Below are 22,238 nucleotides of genomic sequence, written 5' to 3'. Positions count from 1 at the left end.
TCAGCTGCTGGTTCAGCTGCTGTTTGCTGGTGGCGATGTCTGCCAGGTCTCCACAGGCCAGGGGTGTCCTCTGCAGGCTCTTCCCCACACAGGAGCTGCGCCCCAGCCCGAAGTCAGTCCAAAAAGCCGCCCGAAAGCAGCCCGGCAGACAGACATCCTTCCCATCTCAGGTCAAAGATGTTAAAGAGCATTTGGTTATACTGCATGAGAGAATGTAGGAAGCAATGGAGGTGTAGCCAGGGAGGAAAGGGTCATGCAGTGACACAAGGGACAGACAAGTGCTGCGGGTTCTTACTGTTGGGCATGTGGATTTTATTTTACAGAGGGTGGACTGAAGCAAATCAGGCTGGGATCTGAGCAGCAAGAGCAGCAATCAAAGGATGCTCAGAGAAAGCATGCAGACATCGCCATGTGAGAGCTCAGACCGGGTTGGGCTGTCTAGTTTTGAGGGGAAAAAAAATCACCTGAGAGCTGATACAAGTATGTGTGTAGGAGCAGAACTAACTTGAAACTCTTTCACTCTTATGGTACTTTAGATGAAATTACAAGTTACACACCAAGAGATGAAATTATGTGGTTTTAAATATATATACATATTTTAAACCACAGATTATCAGGAGAACTTGATACCACAGGACACTGAGAAAGGGCACTTGGTTCAACCACCTGCATCACTCAAGCAGATTACCTCAGATTGCTCATATACAAAGAGCACAAAGAGCAGGAGCTACCACAGACAAACATGAAAAGAGGTTTGCCTTCATGCCCTCTTCCTTCACTTTCTTGGTGTACCCCCCCTCACATCTATGCCTCCCCATTTGTCCCCCACTTATTTCTATGCTGGGACCCATCATCAGATCCCCACCAACTTTTCTCATTTGTCTCACCCTAGGGCGAGTACATCCTCTCATCTACCTGCCACCAGGCATATTAGATGATCTGTGGGGTTGTTTGTGTCCATGTGTTGACCTGAGCTGCAGGAGAAGCAGGTCCCCCCACGTGAAAGGGGCTTCCCATCCCCAGAGGAAGGGGTGCCACAACCTAGAGACTCCATTTCAATAAACTAGAAGAATCTCTTTGGAAATGGAGGGTATCAGCAGCTCTCATCACAGATTGTAACTATTCCACAATACCTAAGAAAATTCAGACCCTTTAAAATGACAGAAACACTCTCTGTTCAGAAAACACAACCTTTTAGGGACTGGTTCTGCTTTAACTGGGAGCTCTGCCAAGGTTTTCAGCTGGAGGAGGAATGAGGCCCTTCATTTCAGTTAGAGCAAAACAACACAAACAGCATCACAAATGCCCATCTGGGACATTTACAGGCAGGGAAGTCTGTTTTCTCATCTACCTCCTCCTCAGAACACAGTGAAATACTGGGTCTTTCTCTTTCTGCCTGTCTTTGTTGCATTAAATTTTGAAAGCTGTCTCTAAAGCCACTGGTAAAAAGCTGCCCCTTCTTCTGAACGGATAAACCAGAACTGAAAGCTTATGCCAGTCTTCTGTCTGTCTGGAAAGAAAAGTGCCAAGAAGAAAAGACAGGCACTTCTCAGGAAGACCATACATCCCGCATCCTGTAGAGAAAGGCATCAAGGAAGCTACTCTGGCAATATCAACTGTTGGAGCTGCCTGTGCAGGTGACTTAGCACTTCTGAAATTGGAAATGGATTTCCAAAATGTCTACTACATAGAGAAAAGGTGAGGGGGAAAAAAATAGAAGACCCAAAACAATATATTTGGCAAGCACATTGCACAAACTCCTAGTACATGCTGCGGTCCCAGACCCAGTGGGCTGTGCTTACCTCATTCGTTTCACGTAGGTGAACCTAGCCAGGATGTTTTCTTTAGTCGTGGGCAGTGTGACAAGAATGGGACATCCAAATAAGGTCACTCAGGATGTGTTTAACAACACCGGGTAAAGTCTGTGGCAAAGGCTCATGCACACACATACACACAGAGCATCCACTGTACATACCGTTGACTTAGTGCGTCATTATTCCTAGAATAACTTCTGGAGAGGCACTCCACCCTTGTATTTCCAATGCTGAAAATGTGATTGTCCCAGAGCCAGTTATTACAGTGATTTTAAGGAAGGGGAGGCAGAGGGAAGGGCCCCTGATTTCTCTGACCTCTTTGAAGAGATGCAATGCAAATAAAATTGTTAAAAGCAGAGGTAGATTCAAATCTGTCAGCCCAAACTCTCATGTGATCTTTGAAACAGCAGAGAGCAAGAGGCTTCCTGAGGCCATCCCAGATCCCAGATAGCACAGAGTTCTGCAGAAGAACAAGCCACACACCTGTTTAAATAGAAGTCAATATGCTTTATTAAGCAACAGTGCTACAGGTCCTCCTACATGATGAAAGGTAGTCCAGCACCGTGAGGGAACGTGCATTTTTACTCGTAGGACAATCCTGGAAGGCAACCTCATTATATTGAGCAAGAAACTCCTTTTCTTTTCAGCCTGCAAATTTTTGATGGTGCATAAAGCACTTTCAAGGGGTCTGCAAAAGGTAACTGAGAACAAATCACTTGAAGCAACTCAAATCTGTTGTCAAAATCTTGCCTTTCCCTGGTAAGTCCTCTGCAGCTGACTGAAGTGATAAGCAATAAAAGAAAGGAGTTCCTTTGCTGGCAGTGGGACAAGGGATGATGCACAGTTGCGGAGATCAAGGTTTTATAGATTTAAATGGTAAGCTCTAATCAAAAAATGACCTAAGGCTGAAACTCAAAGCTGTCAAAATGGGGGGAAAGTCAGATCCCAGGGTGCTCCGATGACCCTAACTCTGTTCCTTCTGTGTACATTTTGGTTAAAATTTGCAGTTAAATGACCATATTTTAATAAATTAAAAGACTTTCCACCATTTGGCTTTGTTCGGCAGAGGAAGTTATTACATTCATTTACAGATACTCAGTGCTTTGTGGTCCATTTTCTGTGTGTCCTGGGCTAGCACTCCCAGCACATGCTGTACCGGCGAGGCACAAGCATCACAGATGTTACAGTCGAGGCTCCTGGCTCTGCTGAGTGCCCAGACTCATGGGCTTAGCCAGGCCCCTGCTGCCTCTGATGCAAGGAGCAAGGAGGCATCAGGAGCTGAAATGAAGGCATGGCAGAGAGAGGGAGGGGAATGGGACCCACTAAGGGGCAAAACATCAGTGATTTTCTCAAATTAATTTCAACCCACAAGCTGGGATCTGTCTTATCCATCTTTTCCTTTCTACCTTGCTCTGAAGTGAGAATTTCCTCACTTTACCTCAGTGGATCCTCACATCCTCCACGGGTGGTATCTCAAGGGTGTCTCCCAGATGCCCTGTGCCACTGTGGCACCTGACACTGGCAGTGTAGCATCCCTGCAATGGGAAGTGGAAAATGTGGAAACGTGGCCATCCTGACCACAGAAATGTCCGTGTACAGCCCTGAGGCAGATGTCAGACCTGCCCTTTCCCACCAGCATGGCTCAGGTTCCACATGTGCTCACAAGGTTGTTTTCACAGCGCCCACTTTCCCTCCTATCTGCTTAAAAGTGTAGGCTCCTCATAGGAAGGGACCAACTGTTTTCATGCTTGAACAAAACTTAGCACTACCTGAATTATCCATTTGGGCTAAGGTAGCAGTTAAAGAAGAGCAGCCTGAGTTTGAGGAAAGTGTTTTGGTCTTCAAATTCAGTTGTTTTTGTTGTTGTTGTTTTTTTTTTTTTCCTTCTAAAACAAGCAAAGTCTGTAAGACTACAGCTAATTCTTTACTGAGAACTGAGAAAAGTTGTCTCGATTCATCAGGAATCTCAGAACAATAGAGAGACAACTGAAAAAGCAGTATTGACATATGTGGTAAAAGTTGGAGAAAGATTGTCGTTACTGATGCAAAGCATAACAATGGTGGAGCCCCCATCCCTGGAGCTGTTTAAGAGTTGGGTTGACCCAATGCTGAGGGATCTGGTGGAGTTGGGAACTGTCAGTGCTGGGTTAACAGTTGGACTAGATGATCTTCAAGGTCCTTTCCAACCTAGGTGATTCTGTGATACACGAGGAAAGAGGTTGTGATCACTTCTATTAGACTAAGACACAGCTGAAGAAGTAAACAAGATTTCATACACCCAGTTACTTCATCAACAGCTGAAGGGGTAGGAGAAGGTAAGTGGTGTACCAACAGGAGGATAAATGGATCAGCCTGGAATAAAAAAGAAATTAACTGTTAAAAATCCCACAAACAGTGAGCATTTATAGGTTTAAAACAAAAATAAATCTATGAAAAGGCAAAATTTAAATTAATTTTTTAAAATTTAAATTATTTTTTTAAAATTTAAATTAAATAATTTTTAAATTATTTAAGCAGACTTAAATAAATTCTCTTTAGCCCAGCAGCTTAAGCACAACTCAGCAAAGTCTGGAGTTTTGCCGACCCTATGGAAAACTTTTGAAAATGATGAACAATTTAAGCATGTGAAAGTAGTTTTTGCTTCTTTGACATATAAAAAAATGAAACAGCCACTGACAACTGACATGGGCTAAAATGGGTTTTGAATAAATTTGTGAAACATCTGAGAACTCCTTCTCTGCAGCCAGAGAGAGATCAAATCAATGCATAGTGGCAAACACGGAAAAATTTCATGTTGAATATGAAATATCAAACCAGAAAAACTGCATTCACGAAAGAATCACAAAAAATTCCAAGATGACACACTCTCCTATAAGTGCAGAAACTTTTGCAACTACTTCTGAGTTACACATATCCACATTTCCATGGTAGTCTAGTGAAAGGGAGCAAAAGAAAAACCAAACAAAAACCCAGCAACAACAAACCCCCAAACATTTGTTTTAATACCAGAGTGAAAAATATTGATGGGTAATTTCAACAATAAATAGATATATTACTTTAAAATAAAAATAACCCTCCTTTCCTTCCAAGCTCTCTTTTAAATTACAGCATTTCAGATGTTATAACCAGTAAAACATCTGTAGCTTAGATTGCCTCTCAGTGAAGACAGCTTTGTCAGTCTACTCAGTTTAAGATATGACCCTTATACGCTTTGGCTAAAAAATGCTGTCATTTACACAGGTGTATATACACTGACGCAAGTCTCTAGATTTACACAGAAGAATTTGGCAGAGTTTTGCTAATTTTAAACAATAAAAAAAATCAGATCAACTTTCGCAGTTGGTTACAGTTGTATCAACCCATAATATCTTTGTTACTGATGGCACTGCTCCACAGCTTGTTAATGAAACTAAGAATTTTGAATACTGTGTCCAACTACAGACTGAAACTGAACCTAAGATTGCTACAGTCAAAAAATTCAGCTTTCTTTTTTGAAAAATTATTAATTTATTGTTTGTTATTCTTTTCAGGCTTGTATTAAATTTTGAATGAAACCTTAACACAGTCTAGTTTTCTAACGTTATTCCTATCATCACTGTTTTACCCATATACACAGTGTCCCATTAGTACAGCATTTTCATACAATAAAATGACCCATATTTTTTTAAACTAGAAAATTTGTTTGTGAAGACACAGACCATTGTCAGGACAACTAAAAAGCAGGTATTGTGTCTTGGAACAGTTTTTAACATTGCTCTTCATTTATTACTTTTCAGCTTGGTCGTGTCCCTTTGTAGTGCTTCCAAGCTTGCTTGCTGTACCTGAAGTAATAAAAGCGTGTCAATATGAGTGATTTTAAGGTTTGATTCAGATCCTAGATGTACTGGCCACGATAACCGGTATGACTTTGTAAAAGAATACCAGCTGGATGTGCAATGCAGGAACAAACATGCAGATTTTGTGTTTTACAGGTAATTTTCAGCCATTTGGCCAACTTTAAATTATTTAGGTAACTTATGAAACTGGAGAAATAAGAGGGACATCTTATTTGAAGTGTGTTGTTCTCATATCAAGTTTCCTTTGCTTAAATGGAGTGACACAAATACCAGCCCAAGAGGCTCACTGCTAAACTTATACCATAATGAAGGAAGAATCAGTCCCAGGACAACCTAATATCAGCTTTTGATACATTCGCAAAAAAATTCTAGCAGTATTTGTTGTTTTCACTAAATCAGAATGTAGTTTGGAAACTGAGAGTGGAGGTGGGAATCTGAATAAACATATCTGGAAAGAAAAGATAATTCAGGTCTGAAGGGTCATTCCCTTCAGCAAAATTAAAGAGCAGTGGATTGCTCTTCCTGGATCTAACAGTAGGGGCGTGGGAAGCTTTCAGATGTCACAGGGTTGTAGATAACATTTGAACATATGATTAGCTTTTGTGAGCTGTCTTTAGAAACCTTACATTTCTCCCCCCGCACCTTAGCCAGAGATCCTTCCCTTGAGGTTTCGGGACACTTAAAATGTTGCTTTGACAAAAATCAAGGATGTGGAGAGGTTTTTCCTGTGTGATGTCACTTTGCTGCTCTTTATAAGCCTCTGCAGAAGAGAAGGGAACCTGAGGATTCACACTCCAGACAGAGGCGACCAAGGGCAACCGAGAAGCACAGCGGCGTATCAAGTTGCAGATACCGACCAACTGCGAGGAAGGGTGAGCCATGCCACGGAGAAGTCCCTACAGCTGCCTGGGGTACCTGCTGCTGGTACTCTGGACCCTGAAGGCTACCCTTGCCTTTCCCAACTCCTCTCCACTGCTAAATCCCAGCTGGGGGAATGGGGATCACCTGATGCACCTCTACACAGATACGGAGAGGAACAGCTTCCATCTCCAAATCAACGCTGATGGCTACGTTGATGGTGTTCCTCACCAAACCATTTACAGTAAGTAGCTTGCTATGGACCCTCAGTCTTCATGGGAGCAAGGGTGGGAGAACAAGACTTTTTCTTTCTCACTGACTGTAGAAAATCCCCTCCTCTTGTTGGGCAGGCAGATGGGGGAATATAGCGATGGGATGGAAAACACACAAAATTCTAATCCTCCTTTAGTTTAACAGATAAACAAAATCACTCCAAAGAAATCCAGTGGATAGAGAATTTCTTTTCTCGCCTAAGAAATGTCCTATGATTCCTGTAATGTTCTGCAAGCAAAAGCTACCTGACTTATCCTTCACTTCATGACTTTACCCACAGCTTCTTGTGGAAGTTCCTATTAGGGGTTGGTGATGACATCCCCCAAATAGCTACTTCTTATTGGAGTGACAGCGTTACCAAAGGAACTGCACTGAGAGAACTCACCACAGCAGTGGTGGAAAACTGAGAGCGTCTGTAAAATCTTTATTCCAGGGTGGAGAGATGATAATTACTAAAACTAACTCTGATGTGCATAGAATATGGACGTGCAAAGGTTGATGAAAAAGGAGGAAACTACAAAAATCCAGACTGTTGTAAAGGAAGTGCAAAGCCTTTGCGGTTCATGAGAAGTAACTATTCCCTAGTAACTAAAAGGTTCTCAGATTGTCTCATCATAGTTTATTTTCATGGAAAACTAAAAGATTCTTCTTCCTTTGCTGAATATCTGGCCCAAACACTATCATTAGTAGAAAAATGGGTTTTTTTAAAACTTAGAAAATTTTCAAATATACTTCTCTTTTAGCACCATTCAAATCACAGGTAGCTAGGAGTCATAAAGCCATGTTTATTATTGTTGCATCATATCTTCTTCAGACACTCAATTAAAAATGTAATTGTATGTAATTGCGTTTTTACATAAGTATATAAGGAGCAAAGGATGTTTTTAAAAGTTGTAATTTAATCAAGGAGATAAAAGGATCAAGTTCTGCTATTTTTAGGAATTACTAATGAAACTCTTGCAGGAATGCTTGCACTGTCTTGTTGTTACTCTTCCTGCATATTTAAAGGTTTTATAAAACTCCTTTTAGGTATGTTGGTCAAGAACCAGTGTGATGTTTTAGATACCAACAGACAGCAAAATAAGTTTTTCCTGTATCTGCCATGAAGCAAATACACCAGTATTTGGAGTGGTGAAGCTGGAAGGGTAGAAACAGCCAGCGAAAGGGGTCGTGAAAGGGAGGGTGGCTGAATCTTTGCCAGGTCACCGTGGTACCACTGAGATGCTATAGAAATGTGAAGTGCAAAGTTTGCCCCAATAAGACCCTGCAGTCGCACAGGCTGGGTGTGTACAGTGCTCCTGGGTAGGATCTGAGGGTTACAGCAGGCACCAAGTCAACCATAAATCAACAGCACACTCACTTTGAGAGGAAGGCAAAACTCACTTTGAGAGGAAGTCAGCAGATCAAGGAAAGTTTTTGTTTCTGCCTTGCTTGGCACCAGTGAAACTGCTCTTGGAGCACTATAGCAACCTCAGCTCAAGGTGGCTGTGGTGAAACAGGAGCTGGTCTGGCAGAGGGTTTTCAGGATGGTCAGGGGCCTTGAGCACCATCTATCGGGAAAGGTTGAGGGAGCTGGCCTTGTTTAGCAAAAATTAGGTTAAGGATAATCTAATACCACAGGGTGTCACAAAGAGGAGGAAGATAAACTCCCCTTGGTAGTGGTCAATGACAGAACTAAGGGCAATGTCCCCAGAGTGTGGTTTGGGACTTCAAAGGGGATGCTAGGGAAAAAAAAAAGTTGTCTTGGGGAGGTTAGTGCAGCACTTGTAACAGGGCCCCTGGAGAGGTGGTGGCATCTCCATCCTGGGAGCTTTCCAAAACTCAGACAGACAAAGCGACAGCTAACCTGATCTAGGGTGGGGAGAAGTCCTGGGTCATGCGAGAGGTTGGTTCAGAGCCCCAGGGGACACTTCCAGCCAGACCACCTGTGGACCTGCCAGACAACCATGCGGTGTCAAACTGGGTCCTCGATCCGACAGTTTTGTTTTTCTAAACAGGTGCCTTAATGATCAAATCTGAGGGTGCTGGCTCGGTAATAATCACGGGTGTGAAGAGTGGACGCTACCTCTGTATGGACATGAAAGGAAACATTTTTGGCTCGGTGAGTGACTTTACTAATACTCAAGACTGAAAGGCAGGTGCAGCCTGTTACTCTGGTGACTATTTCCTCAGCTAGAGCAAAGCTGTATAGACGCAGTTGGAGGATGCAGATTTAAGCAAGCTGAGGACCTGACACTTAGGTTAAGCTTTCCTCTCTTCTTTGACTGTATTGAGTTGTAGAGCTGCTAAAAATCATCTGAACTCCTGCTTGGGTAAATGAGGCCAGAATGAGACCCAGTGATGGACCCAGTCTGAATTCCTGTAGTAGCGTAGAGCCATGGGTTGGGAGTAGCTCAAAGAGTGCAGCCCTCTGAAAGAAAACAATGTTATTGTTATTACACCTTTGCTGAAAACACGGGTATGCATCTCAGATCTACATTTGACTAAGCTTGACCTGTCTGAATTACAGACCTGGCAGATCAGAAAAACATCTGCTGCAAGATCTCATCCCTCTTTCCATCTTTAATCAGCACTTGTCTTTCACCAAAGCCCTCTGCTCACAGGTGTCATATTTTTTTTTCCCTAAGCATTACTTCAGTCAAGAGGACTGTGTGTTCAACCACAGGACGCTGGAAAATGGATATGATGTGTACCAATCTCCCAAACACAACTTTCTGGTTAGCTTAGGCAGAGTTAAACAAGCTTTTTTCCCCGGAATGAATCCACCACCATATTCCCAGTTTTTGTCCAGGACAAATGAAATCCCTTTATTTCGATTCAACACACCTGAGCCCCACAGAAATACTAGAAGTGCAGATATTGATCCAATGGATCCTCACCAGATCCTGGTCCCGCAGAGAAAGATCTCTGCCTTCGGATCTCAGTTGCAGCCGCAAGCAGACTTTTCCCACATACCCAGAGAACCCATGAGAATCAACCAGAACGACGTGGTCAACCCAGACGACCCACACGCAATGATGGATGCCAGGAGGTACGCAAGTCCTCGCTTCTACATAACAAGATAACTGTGGCCCCGCCACTTGCAGACTGAAGGGGTGAGTGAATATAACTGGCAAAAGGAACCGTCTAGCACACTCAGTCTGAATGTCAAAATGGCTATTAGAAAGCTGAAAGACATCGGGAAAAAAAATCCTTATTTCAAATATTGTACTTACAGATGACAAGTTACTGAAAAAACAAGTTGTGCATTTTCTAGCTGGAGCTCCCTTTAACTGGAAAGAAGATACATTTTTGAAAAGAATAATACGAACCAAACATTTTAGGATCTGAATCACCTTAAATATGCACCAGTGAAAAGAAGAATTCACTCAAGTGAAATGAGAAACTGATATTACATTACTGATGTAACTGAGATCTGGAGCATCTACAGTTCCAACAGAGACAGGGAATCCTCTTATGAGCAACCACCCCTGGCTGTGCAAGCACAGCAGACAAACCAACTGATGGTGTGTTATATTATCATATAAGAATTATGATGTGTGTTTTTAGCTGTTAAGTAGGAACTTCAGTCTCTTTTCATGCCCATATGAGTCAAAAAGTGACCACTCTGCTGTCATAGGAGCAGCACACATGGAAAACTGGAGTAACTGACAGGACAACAGGACAGGATCAGTTTTTGTGTAAATGGTGTTGTGCAGAGAGTGATTTCTGACATTTATTGAATCCAAGCTGAGGTTTGAGAAAAAAAAAAAATAGACAACAGTCTCACTGTCTCTCAAGTGCTTCTCTATCACACTTCTACATTCTCTAAATTCTAGAATCACAGTATGGGCATATAATGTAGAGACATTCATTAGTTTTGCATACTTCCAACCCAGAGAGAAGTCCTGGGATTACTAATAATCAGTAGTGTGTTAAACAGGATGGGTTTTTTTTCACACCGCTGAACTATACAGGGGGATAAAAATGCAAAAAAGAAAATGCCTTAAAGGCGTTGAAGTATTAATAGCTCATGAGGACTCTCATCTTATGAGTGAAAATTAGGTTTGTATATAGAAAAGGAAAATCTAAGATTAGTGTCCATCTTTCTATTTAGTTCTGAGCAGGCATCGGATGCTTTATACTTGTACAAGTGAAATTAATATTAATCAAGAGGTGTCTAATGTCGACAAAACCTTTTCCCTAGATTAGTATATGTCATGGGTAAGTTAATTCATTAGAATCTAACTTCCATATATACTCCTGAAGTTTACAAATCTTTAATTAAGATGTAATATCTGCAGAGCGGAGCTTTTCATTGTCATTCAGACATCAAATGGTTAACTGGTAGAATTCAGTTTAGCTTGATTGGTTTTAATGGACTTAAATTCATTTCCACAAGACTCTGAAAACTGTGTATATACTTAGCTATTTTTCTCCCTTATTTCTTTTCATTTTGATTTGATCTTCCCGTAGTCTTAAATCTGTGTGGCTCTGAAAAAGTTATTCTTGATGTACTCTGCAGAAATCAATAGCAAGGTACCGATGAGCTGCACAATAATCCGGTGTGGTAAATATTTGAGAAGAGCTTTTTATTCCGGTGCGTGTGCATTTTCTGCATGTCAGGATGCAGATTCTTCTGTTTTGTTTATTCAGGCTGACAACAGCCTGAAAATTCTACGTTCGTCCCAGGTGTGCTCATAGCAATAATGCAAAAGACATCAGGCTGGATTCTGGTCCGGTTCTTTTTTCTGACTCGTGAAGTGATTCACTGAAGTCACTGGAGTTACAGGAGTGTAAGAAAATCAAAATAAGCCCCTCTGTGTTTATTGCTTTCACTGATTTTTTTCTGGATTTAGTACAGGCTCTGTCCTGCTGACAGCATTTAAAATAATATCTTCTCTTTTTTTCTTTAATTTTTATTTTTTTCCCCCTATATATGTATATATACACAATATCTCTTTATCTACAACATCCAAGTTGTTATGTTAGAAAAGTCACAGGGCCTGTTTCTGCTCTAAGAACACTTTTCGTGTGTGGAGTGATACCCAATTCACAGAAGTTCTTAGAAGCACAGGACAAGCCAAATGATTAAGATTAGACCAAGAGTTCTGTCTCAGAATTCGTTGTTGTTCACCCTTTAAACTCATCACGGTTTTGATTAGTTTCAAAAGGGGAAAAAGTGATTCTAAATGATTTAGGAGAATTGCAGGGTGGGCAGGTAATTGTGTATTTTCTTGCTTATTCAAAATACAGGAAGATTTTTTTACTTTGCTGTCTATACAGTGGAGGTGTTATTTTATTTGTATGTTCTCATTTAATAATTTTACTTGTTTCCTATAACATTCTTTTTGGCTTTTGCTCCTTGAGAACTCTGGACTGCAATTACACGAGCAAAGTTTTAATTTTGCATAAATTGTTGTAAGCTCCACAGGGCTGTCCTGGATTCCAAGTCAATGGACCTACAACAGTTTGAGTCATGAAAAGTTCTGTCTCCATCCATATCAAACTTTAAAGAGAAGTGTCGGTGGGGTTAAATCTCCATACCAAGTCTGTATCCATACATTAGAACAAAGTAAGAAGGGTTGCTCACTCCATCAGTAGCCACGGATTTAGTCTCTAAGCTAAGAGTGAATACAAAGTGGATTTTGCATCAAAAAACGTATTTGTAAATATGAAGAACTGTACTGCAATGTTAAAAGAATTAATTCTTCAAAGGAGATGCTGGTAATCACCAGCTATAAGAAAGCATTACTTATTTATATTGCAATATTTATTTATTTATTTGAGTGGGTCTTAAGTCCCACAGAATATTTATAAATGTATTTATAAATATAACAATGTATTATAGAGACTGTTTCCTTTTATATAAGTACCAATAAACTTTTCCTTCTCTCTAAATGGTGGATTCTGCATCTTTTGTTCAAGCTCCCCATTCCAGAATGACTTAAGTGAACAAACTATAGTAGCCATGTCTGAAAATCTTTGTCACGCTGTCCCCTGTGATTTTCAGACTCATATGTTGCAGCTTCCTGGGTGTCTCATGCACCACAATTATGAAAGATGACGAGGAAAACAAAGTAGATCTAAACTGATCATGAAGAGATTGTCACCTCTACTGCGAAACTTCTTATGCAACCCAAAAAGCAACAGAAAATCACTGATCTAGCAGTTTAGTCCTGCAAGGAAATATTTGTGATCCTGGCTCTGAAGTCATAGGGCAAAAGATACTTGGGAAATTACCTTTACTGCTCACACAAAATATTCTAACTCCATTCCTAGGGCTATGCTAAGGCTCTGCTTTGCAGCAGACAGGTCACAGATTAAATAAATTGCAGATACCATCCTCATAGTTCTTCCCTGCAATGGTCCCCGGGTCCTCAAGACCCAGCAGAGAGCTGTAAACCAGCAAGAGCCCATGGATCTGACAGATGATCTCCCCTCACCACAAATACCCTGTGGAGCTCTGTCGTACTCAGTAGCATCGTTTGCATCTGCTGTGATGCCAATACCAAGAGAAACATCGTATTACCCCCAGGTATCGCAGTACTGTCACACTTTGTGGGCAAGAGGACAGGGGTCTTCAGTGGGAGGGTGGTCAGGTAGGTAGGGAAGTCTTTTCTCTTCTCCAAGATCCCTTTCTCCTCCCATTGCTAAAGTTTAGGTCCACAGACTTAAAGGGGGGAGAAGCACAGCAGAAATGTGCAACAGAATTGAAGTATATGAGAAACTTAATACGTGCCAAGGTATCAATAAAAAATCAGCTGGTATCATTTAGTCTCTCACACACTTGACATCTCAGTACTGTCTTGGGACTGTTCAAACTCATTCACAGTAACCTGTGCCCAGTGAAATAAGAAGAAAGCATGCTGCAGAGCAGCCCCCATGGCCCCAGGAACCATCTCTGCCACCTCTCTTTCCATGAGCCGGATAAACATGAAGGTTTGCTCAATTGTTGTGAACTGAAACTGCAACGGGATCTTAAAGCAAGGAAAAAATGTTGAGCAAGAGGAACAATGCAAAGTCTGTTGTTCTATGGCTCATGATTTGAATTATGTGAATCATAATTTCTGAGACCATTTTCTCTATGGAGTAACCCAAATAAAACACCAAGCATCTGCAAGGTGCTTTATCGCAGCACGGAAGGCAACAGTATGGATGATAATGGCAAAGGACAAACGATGAAAACCAGACTGCCTGTTCCTGGAGTCGTTCTAATAGCAGACTTCTCCTAAAATAAGCACTTGATCCACATCTATAGGCCAAACAAATTCTGGGAAATGCAACTGAAAAGTGAAGCGACTCTTTTTCTAGAAGTGTCTGTAAATGGTGACATTAAAGAACAGCACTCGAACAGCAGTGTGAATGGAGACTCGTGAAAGACGTCACAAAAGGGTTAACTGGGCTTTGTTTATTTGCTAAATACAGAAAGCTTTATCATCTAACCCTTTAAGTCCACATTGCTACAAAGAACGAGCAGAAAGCTGGACTGCATGCAAGCTAATCCACGTATGTACACATCTGAAACATCTTTTTGTAAAGACATTTTTCAATTTTCATTTTTTGGCTGAAATCAAATTAAAGAGTCATTAGAATCAGTTGTGTTGGCCTTTTTATGGGTAACATGTGCCTGCAAAGTGAGGGGAGAAAAACCACTGCAAAGAGTGCATTTCTCGCAACTGAGAACAAAGTGCCAGGCAGACATCACCCATCTGTGTTTCATCCCTGCTTCCTTTGCCTGGGTGGGAGTTTGGAATTGCAGTAGCTTGATGCCCTCGTGTAACCTTCTATCTTCCCCCCAGAGACCCTGACATTTACTTAGGCCAGTGCTCTCCCCCTCCAGAGCTGCTGAAGATACAAGGAGCAGAGGGGACTGAGCTGGCCACTTCAAGAGCCCCCAGCTATTCTTTCTATTGCTAGATTTTATCTCATTGCAAATTGTATAATTTTACAGACTGCTCTTCAGTAATAATCATGTTTGATAAGAGTGCCAGGCTGTAATGGTGCTCAAAGCCCAGAACAAAATGGCTTTTGCAAAACACCCATCAGCCCCCGAGTTTTCCTGTGGCATGGGCTGGGCTGTTGGACTTGCCAGCACAAGTCAAGGGCTGTTAGTGCTTCAGGTCTAACAACGGGGAAGCACGCAGTACCTTCTAGCACAAGCCACACCTGCCGAGCATAACACGGGCAACCACCAGTTCTGCTCTCCTGTCTGCTGTGTGGGCTGGTGCTAGGCCCTTTTCATCACCCTCCATCCTGTGTCCCCCTGAGTATTTTTCTTAGTAACTTAGCTGAGGGCTGTGTGGTCTTTCTGGAGCACACTGTGGACAGCAGGTTCACAGAATCACAGAACCGTCTAGGTTGGAAAAGCCCTTGAAGATCATCCAGTCCAACCATTGACCTCACACTGACAGTTCCCAACTCCACCAGATCCCTCAGCACTGGGTCAACCCAACTCTTAAACCCCTCCAGGGATCCCGGGGACTCCACCACCTCCCTGGGCAGCCCATTCCAACGCCCAACAACCCCTTCTGGAAAGAAATGCTTCCTAATATTCAGTCTAAACCTTCCCTGGCACAACTGGAGGCCATTCCCTCTTGTCCTATCACTTACTACTTGGTTAAAGAGACTCATCCCCAGCTCTCTGCACCCTCCTGTCAGGGAGCTGTAGAGGGCGATGAGGTCTCCCCTCAGCCTCCTCTTCTCCAGACTAAACCCCCCCAGTTCCCTCAGCCGCTCCCAGCAGACCTGTGCTCCAGACCCTGCACCAGCTCCATTGCCCTTCTCTGGACAAGCTCGAGTCATTCAATGTCCTTTTTGTAGTGAGGGGCCCATAAGGTTGAATAAGACCATTCCAGAACTCTGAGCAAATCCTCATTCCCAACAATTCTTCACTGTATTTGAACAATTTCTGGTGCATGAAGTGTGAGTCAGTGATTGTGCTGAGTCTACAGCACAATCCTAGATACAGCCCAAATGTTTTCAGAAGGGAGAAGATCTCATTTTAAGACTCCAGAGGTAGTAAGATTGGCAAGTTAATTAAATTTAACCTCGATTTCTATGGGGTTTTCTTTGTTTTACTGAGCTTGAAATCCTTTTATAAAGTAGATCTCCTCCAACCCTACTCTGAGCATTTAAATAAGATGCAGGACTTGTACCATTTACCTGCTCAAGAGTGAACTTCATTCTTGCATGTGAGCCCTCAGGATAAGCAACATGCTTAGGAAGGCACAGCTTAGAACCAGCAACATCCCTAAGCAAAATATTGCCTGCTTGTTCCCCCTAGAACTAACCATGCATTAAACACCAACTCCTAGATCTATTGATTAGACAAAATCTTTTACAAAATGCTGGTGGTGTTTATCTGAATAATTCAAGGATTTTTGACTTACTTAACCCAGGTCATTGCTTCCTATTTTCAAGGTAGAGTTACATTTCCCAGCTCCTCCTTGAAAGTGGTAAGAATTACAGAGTGTTGCAGGTGATCACTCACCTCATCAGTGCTTGTGCATTAATGACTCCTTACCTTGACCAAAGACACCTTTCAGGATCAAGCTTGTCTTTCTAAATGTAACAAAACCAGCTACCCATAGTAAGTCAAAGGTTAACATTACCCCAGGTTATTCTCTTCCTTTGTTGTTTTCAGCAGTTTTCTGTCCTCTTTGTAGGGGACTTTCTTGTCATTGGTATCGAAGTGCCTGAGCTTGGAGCCCATAGTAGGCGGTTTCACGCCATGTCTTTGAAATTAATCACTCCTCAAGTTAATAATTTCTTCCTCTGCATGATATTCTGACCCATATAGTTTATTGATGATGCTTTCTCACTAAGATTTCGACATTCTCATATTTTTATTGAAAGTCACTACAAAAAAAATGCCCCATAGGGAATTTAAATATTAACTCCAGTTCAGTGCTTGACCTTGGATGTTACTACTTACTTATACGCCCATAAATTGCTTGCATACCTATTTCGCCTTTTTTTTTTCATAGTAAAATTTATCTTTTCCAGTTGAGATGATGGTTTCCATCACAGCATTGCGTGGTGTTCAATTAAAATTCACCTAGATCATATTCCATCATTTTTTCCTTCCCTAGACAGTTATTTCATCAAAGAACTATCAGTTTAGTGTGAACTACTTACAGTAAAAAGGCATTTAATTATATTCCAGGTTTCATTTACCTCTCTTGTCTGTAATTACATTCTCCTTCAGAATTTGTTCTGAAGCCCTGAATGTTATTAAGGTCAAACTAATAGTTCTGTAAGATTACTTTGTCCTCTGTTCTCAAATAAAAAATATTTTATTTTCTATTCTCTAGTCATACGGTTCCACGCCCAACGTGACAGATCTATTTAAAATACTTGCTTACGGATGTGTAATTTTAGATGTGCTTTCAGAATTCTGGGATAAAGATTAGTCATTACCCCTGACAGAAGCATATTAAATTCTTTAATTCTTGGCTTTAAATGTGGTATTTTCCGTATCCTCATTCCTATTATCCATCCTCTTTTACCCTTGTGTTCAATACGGCTGTAAATGAAGTAATTCATTTTGGGGATATAATTTAAGACTATCTAATTTCTATTCCATCCACCCACTGCAACATTTCTGATACTTCTTTCCTTGTTCTCTATTTTGATATACATATATCTCAAGATGTTTTTGCTACTTGTTTTAATTTGTTTGGCAAATTCTCATCATTTCATAGCTAAGATACAATGTTCTATATGATACAACTTTTTACCTACTCCTTATGGGCTTTCTTCCCAGAATCAGTAACTTGCTCTGAGATGATTAATGATGTAATAGGGCCTAGAGACCCTCCCCATAATTTTAGCTTGTTTAGGATGCAACTTCTATATCATTTTTCCATCTCTGATTTAAACAAACAAAGCTTTCCCCCCTTTCTTCCATATTAAGTCCATCTAAGGCTCTTAAGTATAGCTGACCTTATTAATTTTGTGATTCTTAAGTATAGCCAACCTTATTAAATTCATTTTCCGATTCTTGCCCTTCTGCAATAAAACCTTCTTTCTTACCTCAACTTTTAACTTCTGTAAATTCACTTTTCAGCAACTAGCTCTTCCAAAATATATTCATGATTTATCACAGTCAAGCCTAGTGCATCACCCCATTCAGTTCAGCTACGGCTTGATCAACCAGCTGGCTGTGAGAGGGAAAGAGTATCCCATCCATCATGCCCCAAAAGGGGTTCTGCCTGGACCTCAGGAGCATTCCTTTAGTGACCAGTAATTGCCTATTTGTGATTTGTGGTTTTATCCTGGTATCCTCCTGTGTCATTATTCTCAGGGCCTCTGCTGTTATTCTCTGATTGTGCTCTCAGAGGCTCCACTACCAGCTTCTGGTGTTCAGGTAGGACATGCGTAGATTCATACAGGGCTCCCTGCACGCCAGGAGATCCCAGAGATGTTTGCAAGTGACACTAGAGCTGTCTCAGCACAGGAGACCTGCCCAAACGGCGTTGGATTTACCATGCACAAACAGATCACCCACACAGAGGGTTTGCCATATCCACAGATGTCAGGGAAACATCTCACACGCTGTGCAGTTGATTTGTGCTCATGCAGCTGCCATTTGCCTGGGATTATTATATATCCAAAAACCTCAGGCTCGTGGCCAAAGCCCTCACAAGAGGGACCCATCTGGGGAAAATCTGACATATTTTAGGTCCAGGCATGTGGGCTGTGGATCTGAGGCAGTCTCATGAAATACCAAAAGCTTGGATAGAGAATGCATCTGATCTAAATTGCGTACTTAAAAAAACCCCAACAACCACCACCTCCTCCTATTGCAAAGACGGGACTATGTCTGGAAAACATAAACCCAACAGAGAACTGTGGGAAAAGAGCAAATATCTTGAAAAAGGGCTGATACTTTAGAGGAAGGAAACTGTGATACTCCCAGCGCGCGCGCTGCCAAAGCACATGCCTGGTGACTGCTGGACATTCAGCAGACCTGCTGGGAGATGGTGGTGGTGGAGCCAAAACTGAGAACAAGTGTGCTGCCCTGCAGTGAACTCTGAACTCCTCTTTGTCTCTCCTGTCACCTTTCCCAAATCAAGCCCAGGCTGGTAAAGCAGTGCTTGAACATGAGCAATGGCTTTATCCAAGGAGGTCACGACTCTCCTACCTTTCAAAGCAGTGTTTGTTTGGGAGCAGAATACTCAGAAAAACATTAGCTTAGAAAGGAGCAGACTTGAGTTTCCTCTTGATCTTGGTGATCTCCAGAGTCACTTTTTCTTTCCCTATTGTTCAGCTGAAAAAGCCTGTGAAGACAGCTTTTATTTTAACCTTCACCAGTTTAAAAGATAATTTTAAAGCATCCATTGGTTCTCTCTGATTTGACTACAGGCCAGTATGTGGGCAAGCTGAGATGTTTCTAACACGCATTTCTATTTTCCTACAAAGGTATTCAAAAGAAATGCACCTTTTCCTCATCACTTGACATTCTTATCATCCTGGTAATGCACTTAACAGCTCGATCTGCTTTCATAGCCTCTCTTACATCTTGGCAGCTACTGCTGAAAATCCACCCTGTAGTTAAGGCCTTGTCTCCTGCTGCTAATTAGAGACTGGCATTTCACAAGGACAAAACATTCCTTGCCCACTACTGAGTAATCCCTCAAATATTTATGTTCTGTTACTATTCCTAACAGAACCATCTATAACTACAGCTCTCCTTTCCCATGATCCCAATAAACTGTACAGAATTACTGTACAAATGTGTGAGAGTCACTTTATTAAAAGAGTAAGAAGATTTAACCTCAGCGTCGATGTAAAGATTTAAAAAGACCACTACTATACATAGACCTAAATAAAAAACGTTTTACAGTTAAATTCAGAAGCCTCCAAAATTACTGGTTCACTTTTTAATGCATAGAGAATCTTACATCTGATATAACAAAGGCAAAATTAAAAGTGCAACTTTATTAGGGTAGGCTATAAGACCACCCAGGCCAGAACCCTGACTCCAACGATGTCAAGTGCAGATACACAGGGAACTGCAGAACATGTTGGACTGTTTATAGTCCCCCAGCTGCTGGCAGATGTGTTTGCACCAATTTAGTGTGTTTTAGAGTCTTAATTAGGAGATTCTGGCTCATAAGTTTTTCATTGTAAAATGTTACTTCATTAACACAGGAGCTGTTGAGAAAACTTGGTTTCATCCTTTCACGTTTTTCATGGTCAGACGCTGCTTGTATGAGTTGACGTATGATGAAAAGATTTGTTAACGACAACTTAAAGAAAACAATCATAAAGACAGGTTTCTTAGGATGGGTCTAAGTTTTAACCGCCTACAACTACATTAAAGGTAAACACTGTTATAGAGAAATAGCCAAAAATCCCTATGGGCAGAGTATTACTCAGGAAGGGGCGAAGCATTTAGCAAGTAAGTAGATGCTTCCATAAGGTATTTATCTCATCAAGAACAAAATGTTAATTAACCTGCTTGAGGGTAGGCAAGAAGCCTTTTAAATGAAGGGAAGCACACAAATCACTGGTGCGTTTTGAAGTATTTGACAAAAGTTACTGACTTAGGGAGGAAAACCTCTTAGATCTCCCCTCATTTTCTGGCTGATGAAGAATGCACATTTTCAACTTGGTTATTCTGGCTCCGAGAAGTATTAACGGAATGGCTGACCAAATTCAGGACACGGCAATTACAGAAAAGTTCAAGCTATTTAAAGCACCGACAGGACAGTCTCCTGCTACGTAACTAGCCTTCCTGAAATAAACAGGCACTATCTGGGACAAGCAAATTAAGAATGAGCTCCCCGCCTGCCCTCTGCCATTAACTCTTCCAATAATCATGATTAACTTTTCTACCTTCTTTGGCTGTCATCGTGAATTTAATATTCCAGAGCCCTCTAGGAAGATGCATTTCACAAGGAGCTTGAGGGGTCTGTGTAAAAGTCCACATTCCCATTTTTCCTTCCCTGTGTACACAACTTATTTAACATACTAAGAATTGTTTTATTTGTGAAAAAGAGCTACAGATGCTTTTATAGAAGTCTTAAGCTCAAGCTACCACTGTCATCTCTGTGCTTTTGATTTGAAACCCCCTCTTTTTTAACTTCACAAGTACAAGCTTACTGTTTAGGTGGCAATCATGCATAATGTCAGTAATGGCTGGCTAACAAGGATTTTTCCAGTTTACTGGCTTTCTCAAAAAAATATTTTACTCATTTTCTAAACATTTGATTGTGATTATTTGAATTCAGAGATTTTTCCATCTGAATAACACTGAAACACTTTGCTTAAGAAGCCTTTTGTTTTGAACAAAGGCTGCTTATATAAAATTAAACTTGAAACAGAGCCATTTTGACCAAAGCTTGGTTTTATGTTATTGAGAAATCTTAAGTTTCCCAGGATTCCATGTTACGAAGATTTCAGGTTTGCAGGAGAACCCCCAGTCATAAAACTTTGCCCACGTACGCCTGCCCACTTACGAGCTGCCTCATACGGGGAAAGAGAAGCCATAAGGAAGTGCCTTTCCTCTGCGTTTGTAAAGAAATGGAATAAACCTACTGATAGTAAGTAACCAGTTCGGCCTATCAATGCAGAAGTTCAATATACAACTTAAATTCACCAACCCAACTTAAGGGCATCCAGTCCTTCAACATTCTATAACGTGCTGGAGATTGACAGACCAATCTTTGTTGACACCGGTGACTAGTATCCACTTTCCACACAGGGAGTAAAAGCTGCTTTCCCCCTCTACGGACCCGTTTCCAGACACAACGGCAGACGGTTTTGCCGTTATTTGCTACATAAACAACCCCCCGCTACAAGGGAAAAACCTGAGGTTCATTTCCAGGCTCTGGGAGCCCTCTCTGGCCACCACTGGGCTGAATACTTCCCACCTCATCCTCGGCACGTCAGCAGTACTGGACAGACAGCACCGAGACAGGAGGGAGATCCCCAGTCTGTGCTCAGGCAGGAATCAGGAGAACTTTCCTAGTGAGCCACAGTCACAGAAGCGAAGTACAGTCGCTACAGTTGGATCGAGTAATTCCATCACTGGGGTTTTCTTTAGTAGGGCTGCAGTTAAGTATAGGTGCCCACCTCTCCAAGGAAACAAGAGCAACCTCTTTTTCCTCCTCAGAATTCAAGTCTCTGCTTCAAGGCAAAGAAGCCGAGCTGTTCAAAGTACAGAGGACAGCTTATTTTTAAAAATAACAAGAAATCAGAACTTCAAACAGTCAAATTTGTACAGTTGTAAGCAATTTATGTCCTTAGTGTTTTAAGATCAGTGGTTCTTCCAGGTAAGAGTCAGGGTAGCACTGATCCATCAGCCCTAAAAAGGGCTCTTTTCTTTTTCACAGTAAAAGACCAGCCTAGGGTTTTTTTGGGGGGGAGAGAAAAAAAACAACCTACTCAGTTTTATGATCCAAGCAAAGCTTCATAGAGTAATAATAACAAAGATTTTTACCTCAAAAGAAATACAGACCAAATGGAA

General features: G+C 41.5%; 1 protein-coding gene across 1 annotated transcript; it reads left to right on the top strand.

Moving 5' to 3' along the window:
* The first annotated feature begins 6,472 nt into the window (after positions 1-6,472).
* Positions 6,473-10,381, top strand: FGF23 (fibroblast growth factor 23). The gene is made up of 3 exons (XM_074901221.1): positions 6,473-6,752; positions 8,779-8,882; positions 9,409-10,381. The coding sequence occupies exons 1-3, from the start codon at positions 6,530-6,532 to the stop codon at positions 9,844-9,846; spliced, it is 765 nt and encodes a 254-aa protein (XP_074757322.1). The 5' UTR covers positions 6,473-6,529; the 3' UTR covers positions 9,847-10,381.
* Positions 10,382-22,238: the final 11,857 nt, after the last annotated feature.

The sequence above is a fragment of the Athene noctua genome, chromosome 3, assembly GCF_965140245.1.
Source record: "Athene noctua chromosome 3, bAthNoc1.hap1.1, whole genome shotgun sequence".
Lineage (NCBI taxonomy): Eukaryota > Metazoa > Chordata > Aves > Strigiformes > Strigidae > Athene > Athene noctua.
This window is presented reverse-complemented; position numbering and strand designations above follow the sequence as displayed.

Bases quoted from the DNA above. Each gene is read 5' to 3' on its own strand.
- FGF23 (XM_074901221.1), top strand. From the start codon at position 6,530: ATGCCACGGAGAAGTCCCTACAGCTGCCTGGGGTACCTGCTGCTGGTA. The intron at 6,753-8,778 runs GTAAGTAGCTTG...TTTTCTAAACAG, and splicing joins TCCTCACCAAACCATTTACA to GTGCCTTAATGATCAAATCT. The intron at 8,883-9,408 runs GTGAGTGACTTT...TTTTTCCCTAAG, and splicing joins AAGGAAACATTTTTGGCTCG to CATTACTTCAGTCAAGAGGA.